Source organism: Perognathus longimembris, chromosome 2 (genome assembly GCF_023159225.1).
Source record: "Perognathus longimembris pacificus isolate PPM17 chromosome 2, ASM2315922v1, whole genome shotgun sequence".
In the NCBI taxonomy this organism is placed as follows: Eukaryota; Metazoa; Chordata; class Mammalia; order Rodentia; family Heteromyidae; genus Perognathus; species Perognathus longimembris.
This window is the reverse complement of record NC_063162.1, coordinates 8501885-8519968: the sequence shown is the minus strand read 5'-3', so window position 1 is coordinate 8519968 and position 18084 is coordinate 8501885. Positions and strand designations below refer to the sequence as shown.

Sequence of the window (18084 nt, the reverse complement as noted above, 5' to 3'; positions counted from 1 at the left end):
CGCTGGCATTGCTTTGCTGTTTGAGCACTGATTCGTGTTCAGAAGAGTTTCCCTGCATCCATTGTTCCTATGCCTATGTTTCCTTAGGCTTCTGTTGTTTTTGTCTTTTTGTTGGTTATGGGGATTGAACTCAGGGCCTGGACATTGCCCTTGAGCTTTTGTGCTCGAGGCTAGTGCTCTGCCACTTGAACCACAGCTCCACTTCTTTAGGTGTTTAATTGGAGGTAAGAGTCTTATAGGCTCTCATGTCTAGGCTGGCTTTGAACTATGATCCTCAGATCTCAGCCTTCCTGAGTAGCTAGGATTGCAGGTGTGAGTCACCAGTGCCTGGCTAGGCTTCATTTTTATACCTGGGACGAACCTGGCTTACTCTCTGTTTTTTAAAAGATCGGGGTGGGGGGGAATTCCACATTTGGTTACCAAAGTCCTTTGGTATAAGCTTATGCTCAAAACCAAGATCCCTTTTCAGGAGATGCACTATTTTCAGATATAGTTTACAAAGCTGCCAGTTACTCATTTTTAGGTACTTTAACCACGATTGTCTTGAACCTATAATCAAACTTTTCTGTTTTTATTTAACATTGTATTTTAAGCACTATCTATATCGTTGTGTAATCTTGGTTTTTGTGATGTTTTACTGTCTAATAGAAATGTTACAGGTGGATGATCTATGTCCTAGATCCATTATTTTCACATTTATAAATACTTTGAGTAGACCATCTTCCAGACCCCCTCCCCCATACCATCGTTGAAGCCATTTCCTTGAGATAGACCCTGGGCCATCACTTCTAAAGAGGACGAATGTGCTTCAGGGCAGGGCTTCACTCCACATATGGTGACATGGAGATTCTGAGTCAGTGGCTAGATCTGGGGTAGGACTGACACTCCCCATTAGTGACAAGGTCCTGCATGCCGCTCAAGCTGAGGGGCTCGGGAACATGTTAACCATGCTTCTTAGCCTCTGGTGATCGCTACTCTTCTCTCTTCTATGAGGTCGCATTGTGAGCTACCACATGCACGTGTGGGAGCGTGACCTATTTGCCTTTCTGGGCCTGGCTTATTTCACTGGACAGGTTGTCCTTCCATCCGTGCTGATGTGACTGAGAAGCTCGGGGCTTTCCCCCGCTACGGCAGACCTCCACACTCTTAGCCATGGATTTGGCATTGCCATGGGTCGCTGCGATGCTAAAATCACAGAAACCCCTTACTCCTAGGAGAGAACATGTGTGTGTCACGACTGGCTTCTCCATCAAGCCAACTCCTTCGAGGCATTGGACAATGCAATCTTGGTTGGTGAAGGCTACCACAATGTACCCAAAATCTAGGACGTGTCCCAGCTCCCTGCCTTACCCTTTCCCTTGAGATCTAAGCAGCTCCAGCTTTAGTTCTAGTATACTTTTAGTCTTATAGAATGCAATATATTATTTTAGAATTCTCTACCAGCATGGCCATGCCCTTCGGACCTGGAGTCCTTTGAGAAAAGAGACGGGTCTGATGCGATTGGCACTGTGCCTGCCTATTTACTTAGTGGATACCCATCAGACTTGTTGAATGAATGGATAGATGGACCAGAATAGCTTTTGGTGGTGTGCAAGCCTGAAAGGTTATTCTCACAGTTGAAAGATATTCAGTGTGGTTCTAAAAGGAGTGTAGGCTATCTCAGTGGTTCCTGGTGCTGCCATGGCTTTGGCAAGTGAAGACAGCAGACAGGACCCTCTCAGACCCTGCTGCTCGCCACCTGCTAGACTAACACCCGCTGTTTCTCTTCGGCAGTTGCCTTTTCGGGCCTTGGTTTCACGACATTCTACTTGGCGGGCAAGCTGCACTGCTTCACCGAGAGTGGACGGGGGAAGAGCTGGCGGCTCTGTGCCGCCATCTTGCCCTTGTACTGCGCCATGATGATCGCCTTGTCCCGCATGTGTGACTACAAACACCACTGGCAAGGTGAGTCCCTCCCCAGAGCCTGCCCCGTGCTTCCAGAGGGCCAGTCGCCTTCTTGGGGGCTGCGTGTAGGTAGAGATGGGCGGGGCTGGGGAGAACCGAGCGCCCTCTGCCAGAATCCAGAGTGGGCTGAGAGGACAGAATGGATATCATCCTGAAGCAAACATGCCTGCTTGTGTGAGTTCTGGCCTTCATGCTGCCGTGATGGAAAAAAGTGGGGCTCCTCCTTGTCCTCCTTTGTGCTGGATATCTGTCAGAATGCCGGGCCCTCAGTGTTGAGTCACCCTAGGCCTCAGACCCACTGGTGATTTCCCTGCTGGGTCACTTGCCTATGTCTTCAGACTTGTCCCGTCTCCCATCAGAAGTCCAGCCCAGCGGAAGTATTGCTCAGTATGGATGCTCTTTCAAAAAGTGTGTCCAGACCAGGGAATAATTCCAGTAACATTCCTAGCAGCAGCTGTGAGGTTGAAGTGAGGCTTACTGACGTGTCCACTCCGAGATGTTTGTTAAAATCGGAATCACAGAAAACAAGTGAGGAACGTGGTCCTGGAATGTGACTAGACCTTGCTCGCAGTCTGCCTGGAAGACAAATACCCCCCAGCATACAGGAAACAGAGGGAGAGGATGCCCCCAGGGGGCGTGGCCTGTGGGGCCGCTGGTTCTCAGGCAGGGTTTCAGGTCACCGCTAGGCCACCCTGAGCGACGAGTTGGGTTGAAGAGTCAGGGGGTCTGGAGTGGCTGGCTAGGATCGTCATGGTCAGCAGCCGGCCTGCCCTTGCTGGAAACATCGATGGAGCCGTGCTCCAGAGCTGCACTGCGAGGGATGACTGTAAGCAAAGCGAGTCAAGTGTGTCTCCCCCAGCTTGCCCGCGAGACTGTGCTTCCACAGCCAGCCTGGGGCCCAGCCCTCCCCTTCCTTCCCCGTGTCCGGCTGCCGTGGAGCATTGCCCCCCCCCCCCGCCCCCCCGACTCCTCCGCCGGGCTCTGCAGCTGGCTGCCTGTGGCCCTGTGCTTTCCTCGCCTCTCATGCTTCCCCCCACCCCTGCAACCTCCCCACCCGGTTCATTGAAATGCTAGAGAAACGGTAGCGGCCGGAGGCGAGGGGAGGCCCTCACGGAGGTCACTTGCCTCCGGCAGGATGTGGGGAGATGCCGCCACGTGGTCACCCGAGCATCGGCGTGTGAGGTCCCCGGGTCGGGTGGGTTGGGACGGACCTCCTGCTGGGCTGTGGTCGTCCCCTCCCCCACCCCCCGGTCCGGCTTTGCTCTTTAGTTTTATCAGTGATTTGGGTAAAGTTCCTGGACGAAGGCTCCTTAGAGGAAGGAAGGAGGGAGACACGGAGGCGTGGACCAGTGGTCTTGCACGGGTTGATTCTCTTGCATCCCTGCCAACTGCAGATTCTCCTTTGAGCATGGGAATGCTAATCTCTAAATATCTCACGAAGCCATTTCATAGGTTAAATGCAGTAATGGACCCAAGTGCAGCGTGCAAATGAAAATGCAGTTCAGAAGTGCAAATCGGAATCACCATTGCATAACGCCTCTAATGCTTTACTTGTAAGAAACGATGTCTTGTGCTTCCCAAATAAGTGGCTTGGTGGCAGGTGTGGTTTTGCAGCGCTCTGTTTGTTGGGCAGGAATGCTGGGTTTTCGTGTGTATGGTACTCACCCACTCGCGTCTTGGGAAATGATTCCGAATTTCAGAATTAAGTACACTTTTTTCTTTGTCTCGAAGAGCGTTAAGAGTCTTTGCATTGAGATCTTGTTCCGACAACTTAAGGCATTGAATTTGGCTGCTCTCCAACACTCAATAGCTCTAGCTGGTTTTGTCACCACTGCCCCTGGGCTGAGTGATGTGGCCGTCATGGAGGAATCAGTACCCAGCTCTTGGCTCTGGGGACAGCTGGAGTCACTAAGCTGCGAGGGCAACCAAGGCCTACTGGCAGCACCTGGGGCTCCAGCGCCTTTCTATCAAAAAGGCGCACTAGGGAACTTGGCGCAGTAGAGAAGAGACTTGGAATATTCCATGGGAAAAGTCAAGCAAGACAGTGGATGTTCAGTGATATTCAGGGCCCGTTTAGGGGTGGGAGGAAAGCCAGAAAACTGTATAATGGTAGATTTCTGTAGCCAAACTGAGCATGCACCCATCGGTGTAGGTCACTGCCTGCTCCGAGTACCAGCCCCGCTTTGCCATTAGCTGCTCGGTGTGTTCCCGTGACTCAGTGGGAGAAGAGCATGCCTTTCCCTGGGTCTTCAAACAGGTCAAATGAGGCTGTTTTCCGCAATTGTCTTCCAGGAGGCTGTTGCTTTTCTCGCTGTTGTTTTCTCGTTGTTTTCCTTTGGTGGATGCGGCTGCCCCGTGATTACGGGCGGGGCATCTATCATGACGGATCCGTGGCTAGCCCCGAAGACGACAGCAAAACCCATGTCACGCTCGTTACTGACATTAGTGAACGACATTGATATTATAAGATTCTGTGACTGCGTTTCAATTTGGATTTAAGCAACTGTGCCAAACATGATACTCATTCAGTCACATAGTCACACTCATTAGATAGCCCATGATCTCACATGGCTGGCCATGGTTGTGTTCTGCTATTTCTGCCTCCCCAATCCAAGTTCACCAGTGTGTTATTTTATGGAGGTAAATATAGCGGAGAGGGGCATACAAGACATTTTGTGAAGTCGCCTCTCCCACAAACAAAGCCAGTCTAGATCACTAAGGAATCTCCCTGTGGCTGACACGCCTGTGTGTTTGTGCCATGCTGATTTTCAGGTCACCAGGAAGCTGGAGAAATTCATCCACGGTCCTGTACAAAGCCCTGTGCCTTGAAGTGGGGCTTGCCACTTCCAATGTTCTGGTGGTTAATTGGAGATAAGAGTCTGGACTTTCCTGCCCAGGCTAGCCTTGACCCTCGATCCTCAGATCTCAGCCTCCTGAGTAGCTGTGATTACAGGTGTGAGCCACCAGTATCTAACCCCTCCTCTTTTTGTTGTGGATATTGGGTCTTACTGTGTAGCCTAGGATCCACTGGCTGTAGGCTGGATCAATCTCACCTGACCTCACCTGTCTACATGCTTCCCTTTGCACAACCTGCCTCCCAGGGAGAGCTTTCCATGAGTCAGACCACACATGCAGCAATGTCTTCACCCTACTAGCTTGGTTTGTCTCCTCTAATCTAAATTCCAGAGAATGGCGGACTTAACATCCTTGCGGGTGCCCTGTGCAGACTGTCTGGCTCCTAGTGTCCTTGTGACCCCATCTAAGCCTTCCATTTTGCTCCACCCAGCCCACTTCCACGGCTCCCTTGTTTGGACTAGAGTCTAGGGAAAGGAAAGGCGATACCTCGGGGGAATGGCAGTTGATCCCCACGCCCTGGTTTCTTCCAGGAACATACAACTGGCTTAATGTTATAAGTCACATTCTCTGCAAGTTTTTTTTTTTTTTTTTTTTTTGGCCAGTCCTGGGCCTTGGACTCAGGGCCTTGGACTCAGGGCCTGAGCACTGTCCCTGGCTTCTTCCTGCTCAAGGCTAGCACTCTGCCACTTGAGCCACAGCGCCGCTTCTGGCCGTTTTCTGTATATGTGGTGCTGGGGAATCGAACCTAGGGCCTCGTGTATCCGAGGCAGGCACTCTTGCCACTAGGCTATATCCCCAGCCCTCTGCAAGTTATTTTGTTAAAAATAGATTTATTAAAAGTCATGCCTTCCATATTCATTTGATTCATTTGCCCTTTCTTGTGCCTGTGTGCCTGGCCACTTTATGAAGAAAGACAGCCATCGCTGCTTACCCATTAGCCTGTAGAGTGCTAAGTAGATTCTGTGCATCCTCTGTGCTGTGTAAGTTCCTCAGTGGCAAAAGCCGGAAGCTTCACTAGTAGTAGAAATAACTGAAAGAACCAAAAAACAAAAAAACTCACAAGGAGTGGTTGTGTTAGCCAGAGCTGAATTTTGCTGTGGTATCTCGGTTCATGAAGCCTAAGGCACACATGTTTCCAAGCCACGCCAGCTGAGTGAGGCTGGGAGTTGCCATGGCGACAGCCAGGGGTGTGTGTGTCTGCCAGAAGTTTGACTACACATCTTCAGAAGCCCTTGTGCTTGTAGCTGCCATAGCAGGTGCGCCTCGCATGGCATCTTCATGTGCCAAAGCTAGGAAGTCCTTTACTGAGCAGAAGGGGTGGTGAGCTTGGGCCAGCTGTATAAGGAACAATTCAGTTTCTAGGCTGCCTGGGTTAGAGTCATGGTTCCCGGTACTGGTGGAATCCATGTGGTGTCAATCACAAAAAGGGGAGGGAGAGGAGGAAGAGAAGGAAGGGAGGGAGGAAGGAAAAAGGGAAAGAGGAAGGGAAGGAAGGAGGGAGGGAGGAAGGAAGGAAGGAAATAGGGTGTGGAATGGAACATCAGGTTTGGGGTGCATATATGATAGATCCATAGACCAAGTTCTTCTCCATCCCATCTAGCAGGTGGGGTCACCATACGCCCCCCAGTTCCGCAGCCCTCATGTTAAGATAGGCAACCTTTGGTTTCTCAGATTTGCTGACTCTTCCTTCCTTTCTTGGTAGCCTCATGCTTCCTATTTCCTTCTCTGCCTGGGAAGCGACAGGTGGCTTTCTGGCCGCCATTTGCCCTGGGAGCTGCTTGCTCATTATCCAGGCCTTAGCCCACAGGCCACGTTCCAGTCCAGCCCTGGCCACCGTGCAGGCCAGTGCACTGGAAACCCATGCTTCATATACGCATCACAGCTGCAACTGAAAGCTGAGCTCTTGTTACTTCGTGTCTGGCTTGCCCCTTTGGATTATAAACTCTGGGGTGATAAAGCCGTGTGTGTGTGTTGTTGGTTGAGCCTTGTGCCCTGGGTCGGGCCCTCAAGCCTGACATGGGACACAGGCGCCTGTTGAAAAAATGACGTCGGTGCTCAGTGAGGAGATGGCAGCATTTCATATCCCAGAGACAGGGCGATCTGTTGATTTCTCTCCTGTGCCCTTCTGTCACTTGCCACCATGTTTGGGGTGAGGTTAATCCCAAGTGGCCTTTTCTCCGATAAAGGCGTACTTGCCCCTGTTTGCCTTTCTGTCCTCTGAGTGAGCTCATTGAAAGAGCGGTAGTCTGCTTGAGGCTCTCGGTGGTGGACTCCCTCATAAAGTAGGTCATTTTGTGGATGTTATCTGCCTCCTTTGTAGTAACAGCATGCTGGCATTGGTTTTGCCTGGCTAAGGCCCTGCATTTCCCCGATGCTTCCTGTGCCTCCCATCCTGGCTCCTAGGTGCCAGTCTTCCTCCCCTCCATGGACTAGGAAAACAGCTTTGGCAGGAATTGGTACTTTCTGACACTGCTGCATCAGTAAACCGGAGAAACAGATGCCCGGAATGGTTTGATGTCTTCGGTCAATGAGCCACCGCATGAAATGCTGAGCCACAGAAAAGTGGAGTGGTGTTCTGTTTTAGGTTCTGTTCTTTGGTCCGTTTGATGATCATTAGCTCAAATGCAGATGTTGCGGGTCATTTTAGATGCTGATAAAAATACCACTCGCCACCCGCTATGGTCTATTTCCTGAAGCAAGACAAAATAGTAAAGCAGTAGGATAGGAGACACTGATGACCTTGAACCGGAAAGATCTCTGGCACATTTTATCGGCGGGCAACCATAGATTACATGAAGAGATTCTTCATGGGGACAGCTGTTTCCTTTAATCATGTTGACTGTGCCTTGTGGCCCTGCTCAAGGATTTGTAGTGACATTCTTGGGCAATAAATGTGGGTTTTTTTTCCCCCTTGAGTTCATTAGAAGCTTATGTAAAGTGCTGAGAAATTATGGTCATGCTGAAGAGGTTAGAACTCAAGATAGCTGAGATCCGTATGGGGCTGAGAATGGAGAAGAAGGATGGATCCTTCTCCCCTCCCCCAAGTGCTAGAGTGGTACGGGAGAGGGACAGGCTAGAACAGCAGTGACAGAGACTTATTTTGCCAGGCTGGATGGCATGATCTTTAGAAGTAAAATAATACTGGCTAAGTGTAGTGGCTCACACCTGAAATCCTTCCTATTTGAGAGGCAGAGATAGGGAAGATCACACGTTGAGGCCACCAGCCAGGGCAGAAAGTCTACAAGGCCTCATCTCAACTAATCAAAAGATGGGCGAAGTGGTGCATGTCTGTCAACTGTGGCACATGGGAAACATAAATGGGTCTCACTCTAGGTCAACCCAGGCATAAATGACAGACCTTATTCAAAGCATAGTGAATGCACAAAGGGCTGGGAGTGTGGCTCTGTTGCTGAAGTGTCTTCCTAGCAAGCCCAAGGCCCTGAGCTTAAATCCTAGTACCTGTTATTATTATTAATTAGTTTTTCTTTCATACACCTTTTTTTTATCTATTTTGCTATTGTAGATCGAAGAAATTAAGTGAACTGAAGTGCTACATTTATTTAAAAGAACTTACAGCTATGCATTCTGGCATGTTTCGTTTTTTTCTGTTAGCATCCCTATGAAAGATCATGACACACAACATCTCCATCCTCAAAACTTGTTTGGATAGTGCTAGGTAGAGTCTAGATACCTATAAGATCAGAAGAAGACTTGTAAGTATAATGCATCTATCTGTATACTGAGCAATTTGTTGTTGTTGTTGTTTCTAGAAAGATACATTAGTTTGATAGTCACTCAAAATTCCCTCTGCAGAAGACGCAGAGAATTAAATAGGTCCCTGTGTGTGGCTTCCAGTGAAGGTTCAGGAACTTACCTCTCTGAGCACAGATCCTTGGGGAACCCCGTTGCCTTGTAGCTGAGCACAGGTGGATGCCCCTCAATCAGCCCAGGGCACCCTGGGTTCTGAAGGCCGGGCCCACCGTGGATCATGTGGTCATCAAGCCTGGACTGGACCCAGAGGGGTCCAGCCCAGCACCTTGGACCAGCATGAGCTGCAGAATCAACACACACCAGGGCTCAAGCTCAGTTTCTCAGTGCAAAATGGGGCTGATGCTACCTGTCCCTCGGAAGTTTTCATGATTCAAGAAGGTAATAAACGTGTAGGTGAAAACACAGACCACGGCAGTTAGCGTGGCAGCCATCTTAAGCGGTCCAAATGCCTTTGGTTAGGAAAGGGCTCTCCATTGTGCAAGAACAGCCCATAGAGGGGGGGTTAGATTACGCACGCGCACGTTGACTGGGGTCCCTTGGCGTGGACCGTTTTCATGGGGGTTCTCCGAGTGGACACTGGCTGGAGACCCTGGCTTGCGCTCATCCCTTCGTAGAAGGCCCTGTTTTATGTGCAGGTAGGCCCTCCTGCCTCATCGCCCTCCATCTTCCCCTTGACATGGTGAGACCCTGCAGCTCGCCTGTGGATGGAGGCCCTTCCTGCATGGATCGGCTGAGTTTGCCAACCCTGGCGTATGGTGAAATGTTTTATTCGCCTTGTGACTCAGATTCATTTCATCTCTGGGAAACCACTTTGCTCCAGGCAGAGACCAGGGCTCCCGCAGGGTTTTTATGCCTCCCCAGCAGGATTGCGGGGCTCCAGTGAGACTTGTCCTTCTGCAGAAGCGATTGTAGCCCTGTGTGGAGGGTGTGTGACGGAGGTGGTTGGGAATCTTCCAGAGTTTAGGATCGATTTTGAAAATCAGGAATGTAAGCACGAGCTCACGCTCTATTCAGGTGTGAGTCAGAGAAGTAAAGAGAGGGTGGGGTCGAAATGGTAGAGATGATGGCAGGAGAGGCCACCAGGATTTATTGGCACCTTGCGCAATCGTTCTTTCTTTTGGTCTTCTCGGGGCTCAAAGACAATCACAGTTGCCAGAGCAGGTGGGGAAAGTGCGTTCTTGCAACTGGCACTGGCTGTGTTTGAAGGAAAAGTAACGCATTTCCTCTTCCTCTCTGTCTCTCCCATCTAGATTCTTTCGTCGGTGGAGTGATCGGCCTCATTTTTGCCTACATTTGCTACCGACAGCACTACCCTCCTCTGGCCAACATGGCGTGTCATAAGTCCTACGTGAGTCTCCGCGTACCCACCTCGCTGAAGGAGGAGAGGCCCGCGGCCGACAGCGTGCCCAGCGTGCCCCTCGAGGGGGTCACCGAGGGCCCTGTATGATGTGTGTCCCAGGAGCCCGGGCACCGTTCCACCCAACGCGCTCCTCAGTGGAAAGGCTTTCTGTAGCGCAGTTCTCGTTCAGCCCTCAGAGGCCCTCTCCCGCCATCTTCTGCTCCCATCATGCCAGTCGTGTTCTTCCCACTCTTCCTCTCTCCTTTCAGCGTTTGTGAATTTGCAAGGTTAGGACACCGGCATGGATCTCAGAGATCCCGGGAAGGAGGCTGCCAGGGTGGGGTGGGCAGAGCTCGGCCAGTTCCTCCATCTGAAATACTCGCTGTAACCACCACCTCCCTCTTTTCATGGTTGTGAAACATAATAAAACCTCCCACCTGGACACTGGGGTTGTTTCTCGGCCAGCTCTGTCCTAGAGTATTCCAGGCCCGAGCAGCTTGGAAGTCAGGGCTGGGTGGGAGCTGTCACCTTTTCCTAGCGAGTCTCTCCAAGGGCTTTGACATGCAGAGCTGCAGCGTAGGGGTCCAGGCTTTGCGGTTCCCTGCCTTCTAAGGATTTGAGCACAGACCTCCACGAAGAGTAATGAATTAAAGACACACAGTGTTTGCTGGGGTGGGCGGGGGTGGGGGTGGGGGGAATCCCCTACACTTGTCTCCTGACTCTGGGGTACAGAATCTACATCCTTTCCGTCTAGATTTGCGAGCCAGTTCTATATGCAGCCCAACCCCTTACTGAGAACTCTACAGCTCCTAGGAGTGGGGTGAATCATTTTACAGGCCCGGAAAGGGGTGCCATGGGCCCACTGAAAGGGAGTTGCTGGTTAACAACTAGGTAGGAGGTAGCTGTGGCTTTAGAGTTTTCCCCCTTTGGGATCTGTGCCTTGCAGAACTCTGCTCTGAGAAGTCTTGGTAGCAGCAGAGTCCCGTTCCAGGCTAGCATCCTGTGCGGTAGAGCCCTGGGAGAAGGGAGGTGAGCAGAAAGAACAGGTGCTGGGTGGGGCTCAGGTCTCTGCATGGCCCATTGTGACCAGTCAGAGTTGATCTTTCCCAGCCTCAGTACAGAGCTCCTTGCCAGCTTGTTCTTCCAGCGATGACAGCATTCCCTCCCCTCAGCTCTGATCAGATGTGCCAAGTGGCTCTCGGCGCTCCCGGGCCTGGAGCAGGCTGCCGGCGTACGCTTCGCTGATGAACAGGGAGCATCACTTTCTTGCTGCCAGCCCAACAGACTCCATTTTGAAGGATATAAGCATCTGTGTAAGTCATCAGCTGAGCACCCAGTAGAACCACCTTCCAGGTGACACCATCAGATTTGTGTGTGAGTGCTGGGACGAAGGCTTGAACTCAGGGCCTCGAGCTTTTGCTTGGCTTTTTCACTCAAGGCTGGTACTCTACCACTTGAGCCACACCTTCACTTCTGGTTCTTTGCTGGCTAATTGGAGATAAAAAGCCACATGGACTTGTCTACCTGGGCTGGCTTCAAGTTGAAATTCTCAGATCTCCCCTCCTGAGTAGCTAGGATTATAGGCATGAGCCACGAGCACCCAGCATCCATCAGAGGGTGTGTGTGTGTGTGTGTGTGTGTGTGTGTGTGTGTGTGTGTGTGTGTGTGTGTGTTGGGTTTTTTTGATAGTCCTAAGGCCTGGGAACTGTCTTTGAGCCTCTTTGTGCTCAAAGCTGGCACTCTACCACTTGCCACAGTGCCATTTTTGGTTGTTTAGTGGAGATAAGAGTCTTACGGGGCCATTTCTGCCTGGCCTGGCTTTGAACCACAATCCTCAGTTCTGAGCCTCTTGAGTAGCTAGGATTACAGGTGTGAGCCACCGGCACCTGGCTCTATCAGATTTTTTTTTTTTTTTTTTTTTTTTTTTTTTTTGCCAGTCCTAGGCCTTGGACTCAGGGCCTGAGCACTGTCCCTGGCTTCCTTTTGCTCAAGGCTAGCACTCTGCCACTTGAGCCACAGCGCCACTTCTGGCCGTTTTCCATATATGTGGTGCTGTGGAATTGAACCCAGGGCTTCATGTATATGAGGCAGGCTCTCTTGCCACTAGGCCATATCCCCAGCCCCTGTCAGATCTTTTGATGAAGCCCCAAGCTGCCAACCAAAGTCAAGCCATTGGCTTCTGAACATTACAACAGCTTCCCTAGCTGTGAATGTGAGGCACTTAGGAGGCCTCGCTGTGGTGGGCAGTCCTCAGTGCCATGGGGCCGGGTTGGAGACCTAAAAGTGGTTTGGGACAGCAAAGCTGGGCCTATGCCCCAGGCAGAAGTGCTGGAGCTGCCTTTGCTGTGCAAATGCAACATTCTCCCCCTCACAAGCGCGCTCCCTGCTTCTGATTGTCTACTGGATTTCCCTGTTAAGTGGTGTGGCAGGACTTCATGTATTTGCATGGGTTAGATTGCGCCCCTTCTCCTCTTATCTCATGTGTTGGGGTCCTCTTTTCCAATACCTTACAATGTGGCCTGAGGAGACGACCTTCACGAAGGTCATAGGGGTCACGAGGTTGGACAGTCCTTCTAAGGGACCCCTGCACTCTCAGAAGAGATTTGGACATAGACTCTGAAGGAAAATGGTGTGGGCATGCCCGTTGGCACGCCGCGGAAACAGACGCGGGAAGATCCAGCCCTGTGGGCGCCTCCACCGCCACAACAGTGAGGGAAGATTCTGGATTTTTTTCCTACCCTCACACACACTTTTACCCTCTCTACCAGCCTCTGGGGAGCAGGAACTCCTCTCCGTCTCATTACTGCCAGGTGCCCAGAAGCACACAGCGTACGCTGAGGTAATGGATGCTCACATCCTTTGGTACTTGCTATTCTCCTAAAAGGTGGGCTCACAGGTTGAGGCTACCCACGCAAGGCAACATTTAAAAGCAGTAGAACTCTTGATTCCAGGCATCCTGTTAGTCCTACCTGGGGGCCATCTTGAGTAAAACAGAATCTGGAAATAAAATATACCCTCCTTCCCTTGTTGCCGGATCTGGAAGGCTTGTTCTCCTGAGGGTGGTTCAGGAAGTGCCGTCGCTGTGTGTCTGTCTCTCTGCTCCGCTCTCTCCCTGCCAGCCTGCCTGTCGTGCATTGGCTGTGTCAGGGGTGAGTGTGTGGTGGGTGTGGGTGTGTGTGTCTGTGGTGTGATAGATGCTGAGTGGAGCAGGCTGCCCTAGAACTTCATCAGCCTCCTGCACACTGAAGGCTGAGCTCTTTAGTGAACAAAGAGAACTCTTGGGAGAGAGCGAAGTCCCTTCAAGCATGCCATGTCATCTCGTTGTCGTGGAACTGGAAGGAGGAATCTCTCACACTGTCGTTTCGGTAAGAAAAAAACCTTTGAACATTGTATAATTACCTTCTCGCTCAGGTCTTCATTTCCTGAAAGATGCGGAAGTCGTTGTGAGCACTCGGTAGCTGATGGGGGTAATGTATTGAAATCTCAATTGGGCTCTGGCCTTGTTGCTGAGGGAGGGTCCAAAAGCTTGATTGGCTTTGCTGGTCTGTTCTCCCTTCTCCCCAGCTTCAGGCTCTGAGCTTCTGAGCCCTGGCCCTGAGGGGCTGTGGCCAGAAGAGCCCACCATTGTTAATAGCCTTAGCCCAAGGGTATGTAGGGGACAATGCTGAGTATTGAGGCGCCAAGGAGAAGTTTATAAAGGAAGCAGGTGGATGCACTCTGGGATGGTGGGAAATGGAAAGAGAACTTCCACAGTTTCCTCAAGGGAAAGAGGATGCCTGGGGTAATGTGGGGCAGAGGTTTGCCTCCATGATCTGCCTAGAGAAGAGAGACCCCAGGTCTTGGTCTGGGGCGGGGGGGGGGAGGGGAGGTGTGTGGAAGGGTTGCAACTTCTGCAACAATGAGGAGTGGCAAGCAGGCACCCAGATCTTTCCCTTTGGAGCTTCCCATGGGTTCAGGGAGTGAATAAATAGTTCAGAAACAAAAATTATGAGGTTCACCAAATGTTGCCCTCCTATGGGGCCTCAGAGCCCTTCCATTCCACATTGCTGGGTGGAGATTCAGTTCACTGAATTCAGACTCAGTTCATGGGCCCTAAGTTCTTCACTAGGCCAGCGAAGTTGGACTGAGGACTAAGAGTCAAGATTGATTAAAAAATAATAGTAACCTGACATGTTTTTCCCACTTCACTAGGACCAAGATAGATGGATTGAGATTGGATGGAACTGCACAGGTGCCTTTCTTATGCTCTTTGAAATACTGCCTCTTACTCCGTGTGTGTGTGTGTGTGTGTGTGTGTGTGTGTGTGTGTGTGTGTGTGTGTGTGCACGCACGAACATGTGTTTGGAATCAGTCCCCGTCCCAAGTTATGGTTGGAAAGTAGACTGAATGGGCAAGAGCGATAGCCTCAGAATTGCTCTGTTCTTAGCAAAGACAGATATGGATGCTCACACCACAGCCGCACCATGGGCCTTGGGCGAGCTTCTTCAGCTTGTTCATCTGTAGAATGGTGATAAAGATGTTCCTCCACGGGGTAACTGTAGCATGAACTGAACCAATGAGTGTAAAACACCTAGAAAACAATGCATGGCACCTGACAGGCACCTTCGAAATACTGTCACATTCGCTGTTTCTTACCAACCCCAGAAAGGAGCTATTCACCATCATCAGGCAGGTCAGCTAGGCAGCTTTGCATTCCAAGCAGTTGTCTGAAGCAGCCCACATACCAAGGTGTATTTAGCTCATGGTCCCAGAGGTTCAAAGGACAAGGCATCCGTGTCGGCATGGTTCTGGTGGGGCCTTTCTTGGTAAAGGTCAAAGTGAGAGCCACGTCTAAAACCAGGAGCACAGCGAAATGAGTGTGACCAAACTCACACCCTTACTCATCATTTTGTGAGAGCTATCAAGGAGTCTTACAAAAACTACCTTCTGCTGGGTGCTGGTGGCTCACGCCTGTAATCCTAGCTATTTAGGAGGCTGAGATCTGAGGATCACAGTTCAAAGCCAGCCCAGGCATGGGAAGGTTTGTGAGGCTCTTATCTCCAATTAATCAGCAGAAACTAGGAATGGAGGTGTGGCTTAAAGTGGTACAGCATTAGCCTTGAACAGAAAAGCTCAGGGACAGCACCCAGGCCCTGAGTTCAAGTTCCATGACCAACAAGAACAAAAACAACTACCTTCTGAGGTTTTCAGGTTCTCACATCGTTGAGAACCTGAGGACTTCCACCTAGGTTCCATTTCCCCAAAGCACCAGTCTGCAGACAGACTGAGCCTTCAGTAGCAATGGTGGACACTCAGCCCCTTCTCAAACTGCAATACCCACCAAGGAATCTGAGCCAGGTCGCTTCTGAAGTTCTTTTCTCCTTGAACTCCCATGGTGTGCATCTCTTGCAGCTTTAGTCTCTTCATCCTCTCCATTTGATCTCTAGTGGGCAAAACCCCACTTCTAACCAGTTAGAAGTTGGACTGACAGTGCAGTAGTTTAACACTTAAAAGAGAAAGATCTAAGCTTCACAGAAAACCAAACTACAACTCAAATCCTGTGTCAGGGGGAAGACGGCAGTTTGGGCATAGCACAGTGTGCTTGTGCTCAAAAACACAGCTTCCTGTTTTGGAAAATTAGATCCGTCAGATTACACAGATCCTTTAGATTACATAGGGAATGTAACTCACCCCCAAAGAGCTACTGACTAACTTGATAGACAAATCAAAGAAGAATGGGAAAGACTTTAAACATGCTGGGTTATCTGATGCACAGAAAAAAAAAAATTCTAGAGAATGTCTGGTGTCTTCACTGAGCCTTGTAGTTGTATAAACTCTGTGTCCCTGTTGGGTTGGTCATGTTCAAGGGCCCCTAAAGGCTCCCTGTTTTGCCCTTTGACCCCTTAGGAGAGAGGACAGGCAATGGTTTCAAAGGGCTTGGAGTAAGACTGTGCTCTGTGCAGTAGTGGGAAACAAGAGTGGATGCTGTCTTAGTGCGGTTCAGATGTCTCTATCTGCCAGTATCTTCAAGATACGTTCAGTTCTCTCAATCCCTTTGAGATGAATTCCGCAAGAAGTACTGGGTAAGGGCCCAAGATGGCTACGTGAACCTAGACAAGTTTCCCTTATCCTATGTAAAATAGCAAAGCTACAGGTTGATGGGAGACAATGAGTGTGAAAGATTGTAAATCAGATCAGACAGGAGGAACTGACAGGAAAGACTTTCTCCTGTCTAGACTTAAGTCAGTATCCAGGCATTTGTGGAGGGAATGGCAGGGTTAGGAGAAGGAGTTAAAAGAGTTTGGCAATGGTAGCCAGCTGAGTGACCAACAGCCAGGCCTGGTCTCTTCTACTTGACACTGGCCTGCTGCTAGGAGTCACAAGACCATCATTCCAGATGCTTCTATCAGTTGAAATAATCAACTGATGGGATTGACCTAACAGGAACTTCTGCCTAGAGATGGAATTGTTGAGTCAGTCCCTCTGATGAAGAGACTTGCTAGAGAGAAGACACCGCTTCTTAAATGAATTCAGCAGATAAAAGGCTCTTGTCTACATGATGTGCCTTTCAGAACAGTCTCTTCTAATTGTCTAACATTAAAAGGAATACAGTACTTGGGAGAAGCATCCATATAAGTGGAAAATTTGGAACTGACGGCCCCTGATACTTATAATATAAACAAAAATAAAGTTCTATAATTTCATGTTGGAAACTTAATAGTTACAGCAGTGGCTTTCCTTCTTAAGAGTAAAGAAAATACAAATGTATAAAACTGTCAAAAATAATCAAAATCAATTGAAACGGCTTAAGCACTATCCGTCTTGAAAACACCTGACGTTTGATAAGGACACACTCATTTCCAATAGTCCTTGATCATTTCATGCCTCCTCATCAGTGGTCATGGTGAACAAGATGGCAGAAAAGAGCAGAGCCCTCATCTGTTATGGAATCCTCAGACTGTAGATTTGAGATGGGAAAAAATGAAGACACCATGTAGCCCTGTATTTAGAAGTCTCTTGACATCCATAACTAGTCCCTCTCTGCAATCAGTTACTCTACCTTCTTTTATTTTCTCTTAGCACTCTTTTCCTACCAATAGAATTCAACTACTCCCAAGAGCCACCCTTATCTCTGTCCAACTAGTGTTAGTGTAACTAAGTGTAGACCTGACCCCCTCTTCAGCTTCAGGAATGAGCATGTGACCTAGCCTAGCCAATCAGGGTATCACATCTCTTTGACTCCAGTGATTGGTTAAGATAGAACCACAAAGCCTACAGCTAACCAATCAGAGTTGCTGGAACTGAGCTCCACAACTTTTGCTGGTAAGGAGAAGCTCTTCTTAGTGGCTGAGGTTCCTGTAGGGGTGGAATGGGAACCTAGAAAAGCTGCAGCCCTCTTACTAGCTGTTGAAGTGCATCAGGTGGTAGACAACCCCCATGTCAGAGAAAGTCAGAACCAAAATATGTAGGGAGTGAACTGATGACCTCACTTGAGTCTTGGGACCCAGCCGTAAGAGAAACCAGGCCTGATCTCAACTTTTCAACTACTCCACCCGATGCATTCCTCTTATCTCCAACCAAATTTACTTAGATCTCGCATCCTATGTGACTGAATACAACAGACACTGCTCTTGGCCAGGGCCAGCAACAGTTAACCCAACTCCTTAGGAAGAGGCGGGGCCCATTTTCTCCCTGCTCACCACCCTCTCCTCCTGGAGGGGACTCTATCCGCCTGTCCTGCCTCTCACACTGACTTTCACCCTTGGCTTCTGGTCTGCTCCCTTTCTCACCTTCTATGCTCAAGAAGCCATGGCACTCCATTTATCCAACTCATGTTTGGAACCAATAAAGTGGAACTTTATAGTAGTCAGCTTTCTCCCTCATTAGCACACAGTTTTCTGTCTGGGTGATGCAGGCTGAATGCTAAGCACTGCAGCATTCTGGTTTGCATTCCGGGGCCTGTGCTCATCAGCCTCATGTCTGTGTGCACTCAGCTGGGCTGTGACTGCAATTTTCGTCCGATGGCTCAAAGCCACAGTTGTACCCTGTCATTGATGCCTATTATGTCATTTTGGAAAATGGAGGGCTCCAATTTCTCCACATGTCTGGGATATAAATAAATAAGTGTACACTGAGATCCACATACAGATGTGATCTGAGATATGCAAGAAGAAAGTAGGTTAATGCACCATCAG

At 49.8% G+C, this 18084-nt stretch overlaps 1 protein-coding gene across 1 annotated transcript in view; it reads left to right on the top strand.

Moving 5' to 3' along the window:
• The window catches only part of Plpp4 (phospholipid phosphatase 4), an 82643-nt gene extending 72332 nt beyond the window's left edge, over positions 1-10311 (top strand). The window contains exons 6-7 of the mRNA XM_048334881.1: positions 1774-1944; positions 9822-10311. Of these exons, the coding sequence (XP_048190838.1) occupies positions 1774-1944; positions 9822-10018 (368 nt within the window). The 3' untranslated portion in view covers positions 10019-10311. The remainder of the gene's footprint in view (positions 1-1773; positions 1945-9821) is intronic.
• The last annotated feature ends 7773 nt before the right edge of the window (positions 10312-18084 follow it).